The sequence below is a fragment of the Sebastes umbrosus genome, unplaced genomic scaffold, assembly GCF_015220745.1.
Source record: "Sebastes umbrosus isolate fSebUmb1 unplaced genomic scaffold, fSebUmb1.pri scaffold_196_arrow_ctg1, whole genome shotgun sequence".
NCBI lineage: Eukaryota > Metazoa > Chordata > Actinopteri > Perciformes > Sebastidae > Sebastes > Sebastes umbrosus.
The window spans coordinates 22518-34826 of NW_023618503.1; the positions used below are offsets into that span (position 1 = coordinate 22518).

General features: G+C 43.3%; 1 protein-coding gene across 1 annotated transcript; it reads right to left on the bottom strand.

The window, feature by feature from the left end:
• Positions 1–1257: 1257 nt before the first annotated feature.
• Positions 1258–11444, bottom strand: ppp1r14aa (protein phosphatase 1, regulatory (inhibitor) subunit 14Aa). The gene is made up of 4 exons (XM_037763192.1): positions 10950–11444; positions 7783–7863; positions 6254–6286; positions 1258–1762 (listed from the first exon to the last, which is right to left on the bottom strand). Exons 1-4 carry the CDS (start codon positions 11151–11153, stop codon positions 1580–1582), a joined length of 501 nt encoding a protein of 166 aa, XP_037619120.1. The 5' UTR covers positions 11154–11444; the 3' UTR covers positions 1258–1579.
• Positions 11445–12309: the final 865 nt, after the last annotated feature.

Genomic DNA, 12309 nt, shown 5'->3' on the forward strand with positions numbered 1-12309 from the left:
TCTCAGTGTGGGATGTTGGATGATGATCTCAGTGTGGGATGTTGGATGATCTCAGTGTGGGATGTTGGATGATGATCAGTGTGGGATGTTGGATGATGATCAGTGTGGGATGTTGGATGATGATCAGTGTGGGATGTTGGATGATCTCAGTGTGGGATGTTGGATGATCTCAGTGTGGGATGTTGGATGATGATCAGTGTGGGATGTTGGATGATCTCAGTGTGGGATGTTGGATGATGATCTCAGTGTGGGATGTTGGATGATGATCTCAGTGTGGGATGTTGGATGATCTCAGTGTGGGATGTTGGATGATGATCAGTGTGGGATGTTGGATGATCTCAGTGTGGGATGTTGGATGATGATCTCAGTGTGGGATGTTGGATGATGATCTCAGTGTGGGATGTTGGATGATGATCAGTGTGGGATGTTGGATGATCTCAGTGTGGGATGTTGGATGATGATCTCAGTGTGGGATGTTGGATGATCTCAGTGGGATGTAGGATGTGTAACAGGATGTTATTATAAATGAAGAGAGGTATATATTCTATTTTTTGATGATCCTTCAACAACTTTCACCAGATACGTCATCAGTTAGTCTCCAGAAACATCCCACTACACTGAAGGATACACCGGTGTATCCTCGCTTATAGCTCCTCGCTCCTCGCTCCTCGCTCCTCGATACGCATTTTAGGAATTTGGATGTCCTCCAAGATGGAGCGCTGAGATCGATTTCCAAGTCACAAGCCGGAGGAGCGAGGAGACAAGGAGACAAGGAGACAAGGAGACGAGGAGGCACAAAATGGTGAAATGAGATGCAGCTTCTGTGTACATAGAGACAGTGATGATGATGATGAGAGCTTCTTCCAGTCGAGTAGAAGTGAGCGACAGGTTTTGGTGTTAATAAAAGGTCTTTTGGGAATACTGAGTGGAAAATTGTATATTTCTATGATGTATATCTTCCTGTATGATTACTGACTATTTGTGCTTTGTGCATCTCGAGAGTGAAGCCCTTTTATTTCTATTTCATGTTTTATCCTCGGCCAGCTGTCCACCCATGAGATGTGTCTCAAACAGCTGTTTCTTTAGTGGTTAAAGTGGTTAAAGGAATAGTTTGATATTGTGTGCCGGATTATTTCTTCTCTTCTTTTTGTGCCGGACTATTTTTTTATTTATTTATATTTTTGTGCCAGACTATTTTTTTTCTTTTTTTGTGCTGGACTATTTTTTTTTTTTTGTGCCATACCAAATCTTTATTTTTTTTTTTTTTTGTGCCAGACTATTTTTTCATTTATTTTATTTTATTTTTTTGTGCTGGACTATTTCTTGTCTTTATTTTTCTTTTGTTTTTTGTGCTGGACTATTTCTTGGCCTGGAGCAGTGACCTCCTGGAGTCTTGTCATCGATGTGAGGTTACCAGGCAACCAGCAGAGACTCCACATGATATAAAGTCTTAATTAGTGAGTATTAGGGTAGATTTTCTCCTTCTTTGCCTTCCACGGGCCAATAGAACTGCCGTGTTGTTGTCATGTCATGACAGCGTGTGCAGTGTGTGTCTTGGTTGGGGGAGGTGGGGGGGTCGTCAGAGGGTCTGGTTCTGGCCTCGGGCGTGGTGGGACTGATGCTGTTGCTGTGGGTTGTTAAAGTGGTAGGGCTCATGGCGGTAGTGGCTGTTGCAGATGATGGGATGCTCGATGCCTTCGCTCTGCAGCTCGTCCTGCTTCTGAACTCCCTCCAGCTTCACCACCAGCTCTCTGATGAAGGTCTGAGGAGGAGGAGGAGGAGCAGAGCACCCACAGCAGGTGGTCCAACAGGTCAGTACAACCACAATCTGTTATTTTACAATGTAAGTAAGTAATAGCTTATCTAATATAATACTGCTAAATGTCCAGTTCAACATGAACAGGGCTGCAGTGGGTTAGGGTTAGGTTTGGAGGATGGAGCTCATCTTTAGGGGGAGGATGGAGCTCACCTTTAAGAGGAGGATGGAGCTCATCTTTAAGGGGAGGATGGAGCTCATCTTTAGGGGGAGGATGGAGCTCACCTTTAAGGGGAGGATGGAGCTCATCTTTAGGGGGAGGATGGAGCTCACCTTTAAGGGGAGGATGGAGCTCATCTTTAGGGGGAGGATGGAGCTCACCTTTAAGAGGAGGATGGAGCTCATCTTTAGGGGGAGGATGGAGCTCATCTTTAGGGGGAGGATGGAGCTCATCTTTAAGGGGAGGATGGAGCTCACCTTTAAGAGGAGGATGGAGCTCATCTTTAAGGGGAAGATGGAGCTCATCTTTAGGGGGAGGATGGAGCTCACCTTTAAGGGGAGGATGGAGCTCATCTTTAAGGGGAGGGTGGAGCTCATCTTTAAGGGGAGGATGGAGCTCATCTTTAGGGGGAGGATGGAGCTCATCTTTAAGGGGAGGGTGGAGCTCATCTTTAAGGGGAGGGTGGAGCTCATCTTTAAGGGGAGGATGGAGCTCATCTCTAGGGGGAGGATGGAGCTCATCTTTAAGGGGAGGGTGGAGCTCATCTTTAAGGGGAGGATGGAGCTCATCTTTATGGGGAGGATGGAGCTCATCTTTATGGGGAGGATGGAGCTCATCTTTAAGGGGAGGATGGAGCTCATCTTTATGGGGAGGATGGAGCTCATCTCTAGGGGGAGGATGGAGCTCATCTTTATGGGGAGGATGGAGCTCATCTTTAAGGGGAGGGTGGAGCTCATCTTTAAGGGGAGGATGGAGCTCATCTTTAAGGGGAGGATGGAGCTCATCTTTAAGGGGAGGGTGGAGCTCATCTTTAAGGGGAGGATGGAGCTCATCTCTAGGGGGAGGATGGAGCTCATCTTTAAGGGGAGGGTGGAGCTCATCTTTAAGGGGAGGATGGAGCTCATCTTTATGGGGAGGATGGAGCTCATCTTTATGGAGAGGATGGAGCTCATCTTTAAGGGGAGGTCGAGCTCACTCTTTCAGGGGAGGATGGAGCTCATCTTCTATGGGGAGGATGGAGCTCATCTTTATGGGGAGGATGGAGCTCATCTTTAAGGGGAGGATTGGAGCTCATCTTTATGGGGAGGATGAGCTCATCTCTAGGGGAGGATGGAGCTCATCTTTATGGGGAGGAGGAGCTCATCTTTAGGGGGAGGGTGGAGCTCATCTTTAAGGGGGAGGATGGAGCTAATCTTTATGGGGAGGATGGAGCTCATCCTTTATGGGGAGATGGGGGGAGGATTGGAGCTCATCGTTAAGGGAGGGTGGAGCTCATCTTTAAGGGGAGGATGGAGCTCATCTCTAGGGGGAGGATGGAGCTCATCTTTATGGGGAGGATGGAGCTCATCTTTAAGGGGAGGGTGGAGCTCATCTTTAAGGGGAGGATGGAGCTCATCTTTAGGGGGAGGGTGGAGCTCATCTTTAAGGGGAGGATGGAGCTCATCTTTAAGGGGAGGATGGAGCTCATCTTTAGGGGGAGGATGGAGCTCATCTTTAAGGGGAGGGTGGAGCTCATCTTTAAATGGAGGATGGTGCAACATCCGCGCCTGCGCCCGGCAGCAGCGGATGCTCCAACCAGGAGCAGTTCCTCGCTGCTCCGCTGGTCAAGACCAACAACGACATCACGCTGCTAGAGGCCGTACTGCTGGGCCCGCTGGAGGGGAGGGAGGCATGGGAGAACCATAACCAGAACTGCACGGGACAGACTGTCAGACCCTGCTGCAGTAAAATGAGAGATTTTTCTAAAGGGACTCTGGTGCTCGGAAACACTACCGCTGTAGTCCACATGGGACCGCCAAGATCATCAGTTCCTCATAGTGACTTTAAATGACTAAAAGTATAAATTATCCATATCAGATATCTGATCAGAACATTAAACTAACAAAAACTAGGAGTGAAGAAGCTTTACTTGCTTGTTTAGTCATCCCCCCCCGCCCCTTTCTGTTGACTGTTTTGAGTGTTCTTATGTCCATAGATGGAGAAAGGCTGCAGGGTCCCTGGAGGAGGATATCTGTATCTGTATAGATGGAGAAAGGCTGCAGGGTCCCTGGAGGAGGATATCTGTGTCTGTATCTGTATAGATGGAGAAAGGCTGCAGGGTCCCTGGAGGAGGATATCTGTATCTGTATCTGTATAGATGGAGAAAGGCTGCAGGGTCCCTGGAGGAGGATATCTGTGTCTGTATCTGTATAGATGGAGAAAGGCTGCAGGGTCCCTGGAGGAGGATATCTGTGTCTGTATCTGTATAGATGGAGAAAGGCTGCAGGGTCCCTGGAGGAGGATATCTGTATCTGTATAGATGGAGAAAGGCTGCAGGGTCCCTGGAGGAGGATATCTGTATCTGTATCTGTATAGATGGAGAAAGGCTGCAGGGTCCCTGGAGGAGGATATCTGTGTCTGTATCTGTATAGATGGAGAAAGGCTGCAGGGTCCCTGGAGGAGGATATCTGTATCTGTATCTGTACAGATGGAGAAAGGCTGCAGGGTCCCTGGAGGAGGATATCTGTATCTGTATAGATGGAGAAAGGCTGCAGGGTCCCTGGAGGAGGATATCTGTGTCTGTATCTGTATAGATGGAGAAAGGCTGCAGGGTCCCTGGAGGAGGATATCTGTATCTGTATAGATGGAGAAAGGCTGCAGGGTCCCTGGAGGAGGATATCTGTATCTGTATCTGTATAGATGGAGAAAGGCTGCAGGGTCCCTGGAGGAGGATATCTGTATCTGTATCTGTATAGATGGAGAAAGGCTGCAGGGTCCCTGGAGGAGGATATCTGTATCTGTATAGATGGAGAAAGGCTGCAGGGTCCCTGGAGGAGGATATCTGTATCTGTATCTGTATAGATGGAGAAAGGCTGCAGGGTCCCTGGAGGAGGATATCTGTGTCTGTATCTGTATAGATGGAGAAAGGCTGCAGGGTCCTGGGAGGAGGATGACCTGAACGCTTCAACTCTGTCTACTGTTAATGTGTTGGGGTGTAAATGTGTTGCTCATGAGCTTTTTTTAAGAACAAATAAGTCATAAAAAAGTCACCAGACTGTGATCTCAATGCACATGCCAGAAAATCAGACTTTTTTGAGCATCATATTTGGATCAGCTGCTTCCTCTGTATAAAGCTGAGTCTCAGCTCCTACGGCCTGATGTCCAGATATGGTGTGTTATGGCAACAGTACAAGTAGAGGAGGGATAAACAGACAGCCCCGGTCTCTAATAAACACTGACCGTAAACACTTCTCTGACTCTAGATTCATGTGTGTTTGTTACAGACATCAGTCAGCAGTGGTAAAACTCATTCTAGTCTCGGCGGTTCTGTGTGAGGTTTGAGGAGCTGCCGTGTCAAAATCTCCCTGAAGCAGTGGAAGTTTTTTAGAGACAGCTATCTCCCCCTCTGTTTAGTTTGAGTGTGTTCATGCCTGCGTACAACAGGAAGTGGCATATCTCTTGGAAAGCCATTAAAGCTGCAGACAGCTCTGTTTGTTTATGTGAAACTTTACTTGCTGTAATACTTCCTCCTTCTCATACCAGCCTTCTAACCAGGGAATGAGACGGGGGGGGGATGAAATCCAGAGTTTATCTGATGGTAAAATAAGGTCAAAGTCTCAGTCACGGGCTAGATGTTCTAAAGCTTGAAAGTCTAGTTTCCGCTCAGAACACTTGAATTACAACATGCTGAAAGGTTATTATGGGATGTTTTGACCAATGATGCCAAAAATATTCTGCCTACTGCAGCTTTAATTTGACGACACAGACTGTTAAGCCTCATATTGACTTCAGGGAAATATTTTAGCACAGAAGAAGGACTGTGAATCTTGTAACCGTTACCAACGGAGGCATGTTAGGAAGGTTTGGTCCAGTTTAAACAGGAGGAATGATCACAGCAAGCAAAAACGGCTTCACTTTACATTATGGACATGTGAGTGTATCTTTAATGACGCTCCACACCAGAGTGCGAGTAAGGAGAGCAGCAGCTCCACTGACCCGCCCTCCCTCCCTCCCTGCTCTTTTGCCTGAGTTTGCATCAGTGACCAGCAGACCGACCTCAGTGAGGCCGACGCCTCCGTCCAGAAAGACTCTTTGTGCTTCAGATAGAAAGAAAAAGGCAAGAGAGCACAGAAAGCCATTGTTGAGGCGTGTCGGGTGACGGTGGGGCGAGGAGTCAGAAGCTGCAGCTTCAGTTTTGGTGCATGTGACCAGTGTGTGTGTGTGTATGTGTATGTGTGTGCATGTAGGTTTACTGTACATATGCATACTAACCCTGGGTGGGTCATGTTAAAACATACCTCTGTGTTGTTACTGCACTTTCGAAGAAGCTCCTGTCAAAGAATAGAGAGATTATGTTGAAACAAACCAGCCACATAAAAATATATTCATTTTCAATATTCTACCATAAAATCTCTCAGTAGTACTGAGAGTACTGAGAGTACTGAGAGTACTGAGAGTACTGAGATTACTGAGATTACTGAGAGTACTGAGAGTACTGAGAGTACTGAGATTACTGAGAGTACTGAGATTACTGAGAGTACTGAGAGTACTGAGAGTACTGAGAGTACTGAGATTACTGAGATTACTGAGAGTACTGAGAGTACTGAGATTACTGAGAGTACTGAGAGTACTGAGAGTACTGAGAGTACTGAGATTACTGAGAGTACTGAGAGTACTGAGATTACTGAGAGTACTGAGATTACTGAGAGTACTGAGAGTACTGAGATTACTGGGAGTACTGGGAGTACTGAGAGTACTGAGAGTACTGAGATTACTGAGAGTACTGAGAGTACTGAGAGTACTGAGATTACTGAGAGTACTGAGAGTACTGAGAGTACTGAGATTACTGAGAGTACTGGGAGTACTGAGAGTACTGAGAGTACTGGGAGTACTGAGATTACTGAGAGTACTGAGAGTACTGAGATTACTGAGAGTACTGAGATTACTGAGAGTACTGAGAGTACTGAGATTACTGAGAGTACTGAGAGTACTGAGATTACTGAGAGTACTGAGAGTACTGAGAGTACTGAGATTACTGAGATTACTGAGAGTACTGAGAGTACTGAGAGTACTGAGAGTACTGAGAGTACTGAGAGTACTGAGAGTAGTGAGAGTACTGAGATTACTGAGAGTACTGAGAGTACTGAGATTACTGAGAGTACTGAGAGTACTGAGAGTACTGAGAGTACTGAGATTACTGAGAGTACTGGGAGTACTGAGAGTACTGAGATTACTGAGAGTACTGAGAGTACTGAGAGTACTGAGATTACTGAGTACTGAGAGTACTGAGATTACTGAGAGTACTGAGAGTACTGAGATTACTGAGAGTACTGAGATTACTGAGAGTACTGAGATTACTGAGATTACTGAGTACTGAGAGTACTGAGAGTACTGAGAGTACTGAGAGTACTGAGAGTACTGAGATTACTGAGTGTACTGAGATTACTGAGAGTACTGAGAGTACTGAGAGTACTGAGAGTACTAAGATTACTGAGAGTACTGAGATTACTGAGAGTACTGAGAGTACTGAGAGTACTGAGATTACTGAGATTACTGAGAGTACTGAGAGTACTGAGAGTACTGAGATTACTGAGAGTACTGAGATTACTGAGATTACTGAGAGTACTGAGATTACTGAGATTACTGTATAACGATATTAACTCTTTCAGACACGTCTATTGGAGTGAATAAAATCAGTTCATCTTGGTAAAGAAATTCTCTAATCATGAATTAACGATGCTGTATAATTGATATAACCAGCGCCCTCTTATATATCTATATCTATATCTATGGATATAGATATAGATATATACACAGGTCATGTTACCTGTAACTTTCTGACTCGCTCCTCATCGTTAGGCAGGTCGATCAGGTCATCGATGTTCACCTCCTCTGGCACATCACCTCCCTGATGGAAACACAAGGACACAAAACACATGATCTAGATGTTCTGTGTGTCGCACAGCGTATTTTTGCTTTTTAAATTTTTTTTGCTTACATTTTTACATATAAAAAATGTGTGATTAATTTGCAATTAATTATGATTAAATATTTCAATTTATTGCCAGCCCTAGTATTTATTAAGATCCCCATAAATTGATGCATGAAAACACAGCAATTCTTATTCTCAGGGTATTATGCACTAAAGAAAACACATGTATTAATATTATATTCTATTTCTGCCAGTAGATCCTCCTAATCACTGCACACTGTTCCTTTAAAACTAAAGTCTGTATATTTAAAGGAACAGTTCAAGCAGCATTAATTGATTCCAGGGAACCTCAATGTACTTGTGAAGATGAAAAACTAAAAAGTTCTTTAGGTACCTGACTGTAGGGCGAGGAGAAATCATGTCTAACATCCAACGCCTCACACATTCACACATCCATCACTTGCATGTTTAGGCTCTGGAGGCTGAATACTAACAATGTTCACATAATACTTGCTCTGTTTGAACAAACAGTCATTGTACCAGCTGAGCTGGGTGACGGGGTCAGACCCATCCGCCCGTCCACACCACCGCACTGACACATACAGGACTCTAGCAGCTTCATCTCTACACACTACAACTCTACAGGCAGCTCCTTCTCACCTGAAAAACTAATACAAGAATAATTATTATAATCATTAGTACAGAGGACGGAACCTGCCAAAATAAAAATAATGAATAAATAAATGACTCAATAAATAAATAAATATGTCATTAAATCACCAACTCCGTTTGCATAATGAGGCAGAAATGCATAAAGAAATGTAAAAAGAAATGAAAAGAATACATAAATAAATAAGTTTGGGGAAATAAATAAGGGGTGAAAGGCAAATGGGAAAAGCGTGCAGAAATAAATAAATGCAGAAATAAATAAATAAATACATACATTTAAAAATAAATACAAATAAATAAAAAATAAAAAATAAAATAAAAATAAATAAATAAAAATTTAAAAAATAATACAAATAAATACATAAATAAATAAAAGGAAACATTAAAGGGGGGTATTAATACAAAGATAAACAAATAAAAAAGCAAATTAAAATAGAAATATCAATTTGTCATATTTTATTAATTAATCAATGGCTACACTTATTTTTAATATTATTTCTTTCTACATTTAATGATTTATTTATTTGTTTATTTATTTTTTATTTTGGCAGGTTCCGTCCTCCGTACACTAGAATATACCGCCCCCCCACCCCCATCTGAATATCTCCATCCACAGCTTAAGAACTACCTTCGCAAAGGTGCACTATATTTTCTCTCTAGCCAATCAGAGCAGACTGGGCTTTATCGGGAGGACGGGGGGGCTCTTAAAGAGACAGGAGCTAAAACGCAGCGTTTCAGACAGACGGTGAATACAGCGATATTCAGACACTCAGGAGGAAAAAAATAAAGTGTTTTTTGAACATTAAATTATGTAAACGTGTTCTGTAGAAACCAAACCCTAACCAACCCCTAACTACCCTAACCCTAACCAAAATACAAGTATGAACCTGATAATGAGCTAATATGTCCCCTTTAAATCATATCAACAATCTCCAATAGGACCATTCTCTCCTTTAATATTAAAATCAATGTTTTGTGTGAATATGCCATTGGCTCTCTGACTTATCTCATTTTAGATTATGTGACTTCTCTTTCCTCACAATGAACATATTTGGCTTTCACAACATAATCCTGCATTTTTTGTCCAAAAATGTGCTTTCCTCTCCAGCCATGTGTCCTCATGAGAGACCCCGAGCTCCCGTCAGCAGCCAGATGTGCAGTGTTTGCCTCCTCCTGGGACCAACTATACAACAGCGCCTTCCCTCCTCCGTAACCCTCCCTTCTTCCTTTTTTTCACATCCTTCATCCCTCTCTCGGTTGCCCATGTAAGGTAAGCACCAAGAAAGCTAGAGGTCTGTGAGAAGGGACGACCGTGGACCTCACATCTACAGGATGCTTAGCCTTGTAAGGAGAAGCAGGCTGCCCCACCTCTCCTCTGCACTCATCACCTCATAGATCACCAGAGGAGGACCGACTGTGTCCTCAGTGTGTCTTCATATCACAGTCTTCTTCAAATATAATAACTTTATATTTAAAGCTTCTCATCACCTCATAGATCACCAGAGGAGGACCGACTGTGTCCTCAGTGTGTCTTCATATCAGTCTTCTTCAGATATAATAACTTTATATTTAAAGTTTCTCATCACCTCATAGATCACCAGAGGAGGACCGACTGTGTCCTCAGTGTGTCTTCATATCAGTCTTCTTCAGATATAATAACTTTATATTTAAAGTTTCTCATCACCTCATAGATCACCAGAGGAGGACCGACTGTGTCCTCAGTGTGTCTTCATATCACAGTCTTCTTCAGATATAATAACTTTATATTTAAAGCTTCTCATCACCTCATAGATCACCAGAGGAGGACCGACTGTCCTCAGTGTGTCTTCATATCAGTCTTCTTTAAAATATAATAACTTTATATTTAAAGCTTCTCATCACCTCATAGATCACCAGAGGAGGACCGACTGTGTCCTCAGTGTGTCTTCATATCAGTCTTCTTCAAATATAATAACTTTATATTTAAAGCTTCTCATCACCTCATAGATCACCAGAGGAGGACCGACTGTGTCCTCAGTGTGTCTTCATATCAGTCTTCTTTAAAATATAATAACTTTATATTTAAAGCTTCTCATCACCTCATAGATCACCAGAGGAGGACCGACTGTCCTCAGTGTGTCTTCATATCACAGTCTTCTTCAAATATAATAACTTTATATTTAAAGCTTCTCATCACCTCATAGATCACCAGAGGAGGACCGACTGTCCTCTCAGTGTGTCTTCATATCAGTCTTTAAAATATAATAACTTTATATTTAAAGCTTCTCATCACCTCATAGTTGACTGTAGAGAGTTACACCTTTAATGTGGACACAATCTTTTGATAAGCATTATTGTCTTATGATATAATACAGTATATATTTTAGGAAGCAGTTTGTCTCTCATCCACCCACCTGACCCGAGTACAGCCGGTCCAGACTCTCGTCAATCCACTTCTCCACGTCCAGCCGCCTCTGCAGCTCCTTCCGGTTGTACTTCACGGTAACCCGGGCATGTCTCTTCGGGATATTACCACCGTGATCCTCAAACAAACCCAAATCTGATGAATGAACTTGCTCAGTTTCCTCAAGTGTTGCCCCGGGCTGATCGGCTGCCATGTCTGGTGTGGTGTGGTGTGACTGGTCTGACTGGTTCGTCTGGAGGAGAGAGAGCAGCTGGACTGGGAGGAGACGGGCTCAGTCACACAGTGCTGAGAGGAATCAGGGCAGGCTACTGCACTGTAAAAACTAGAACTTGTATTTGTTGGCTTAAAAAAGCGTTTCAAGTTGTTAAGACTTTGAAATATACATTATTAACATTTGAGTCCAAAATATAAGTCAGTCCAGCAAACCGGACTTTTTGTTGGCGTCAAATCCCTTAAGTGAGTTCATAATACTCAAATCTCTCAGTTGTGAACACAGACGGGATGGGTACATGCCAAAGCTCTTAATTGCATCCCTGTTTCCCTCACTTGCGTCTTAGTCCCTCCCACCAGGGAAGCATGGAGAGACGCAAGGAAACCATGCGAGGAGAGAGGAAACGAGGAAACCATGCGAGGAGAGAGGAAACGAGGAAACCATGCGAGGAGAGAGGAAACGAGGAAACCATGCGAGGAGAGAGGAAACGAGGAAAGCCGCTTTAAGAGCAATGGAACATCGTTTCTGATGACAGCAGCAGCTGATCACATCTGGATCACATCTGGATCAGCTGTCAGTCAGCTCTAACAGCTGTTTGTGTCTGAACTGATCTAATACTAACAAAGACAAGTGCTCTTTATATTATTGATTCATTATTAGCGTCTGTAGTTATTGATATTCTGATTGTGAGTTAATTATTTAATAACTCAGAATATGACTGTGGTGTTTTTTGAACACTGGACATTATTTATTAGGCTAAAGGGAAAATGTAAATGATGTAATTCATATCAAACCAGACGTTCAGGAATCATCAGCCTCATGTGACTGAATGAGGATAAATGATGTAAAAGGTGTTTGTTGCTGACAGACAGACTCTCCTTCTCTCTCTGACTTTAATAGAATCATTAATAAAAGTTAACGGGGGAAATAACAGATCATGAAAAGACACATCATTCTAATAAATGCAGAAAGTGATTTTAAGTCAGTTCATCAGGTGTTATAAACCCCTCTGACTGTCAGGCTGCTTCACTGACGGTGTGTGAAGCAGAGATCCTGCAGGTCCTTCTGCTGCTGCTCAGAGCATCAGTTAACACAGATTATAACTAGATGGTGAATCAGAAGACAACTAAACTATAAC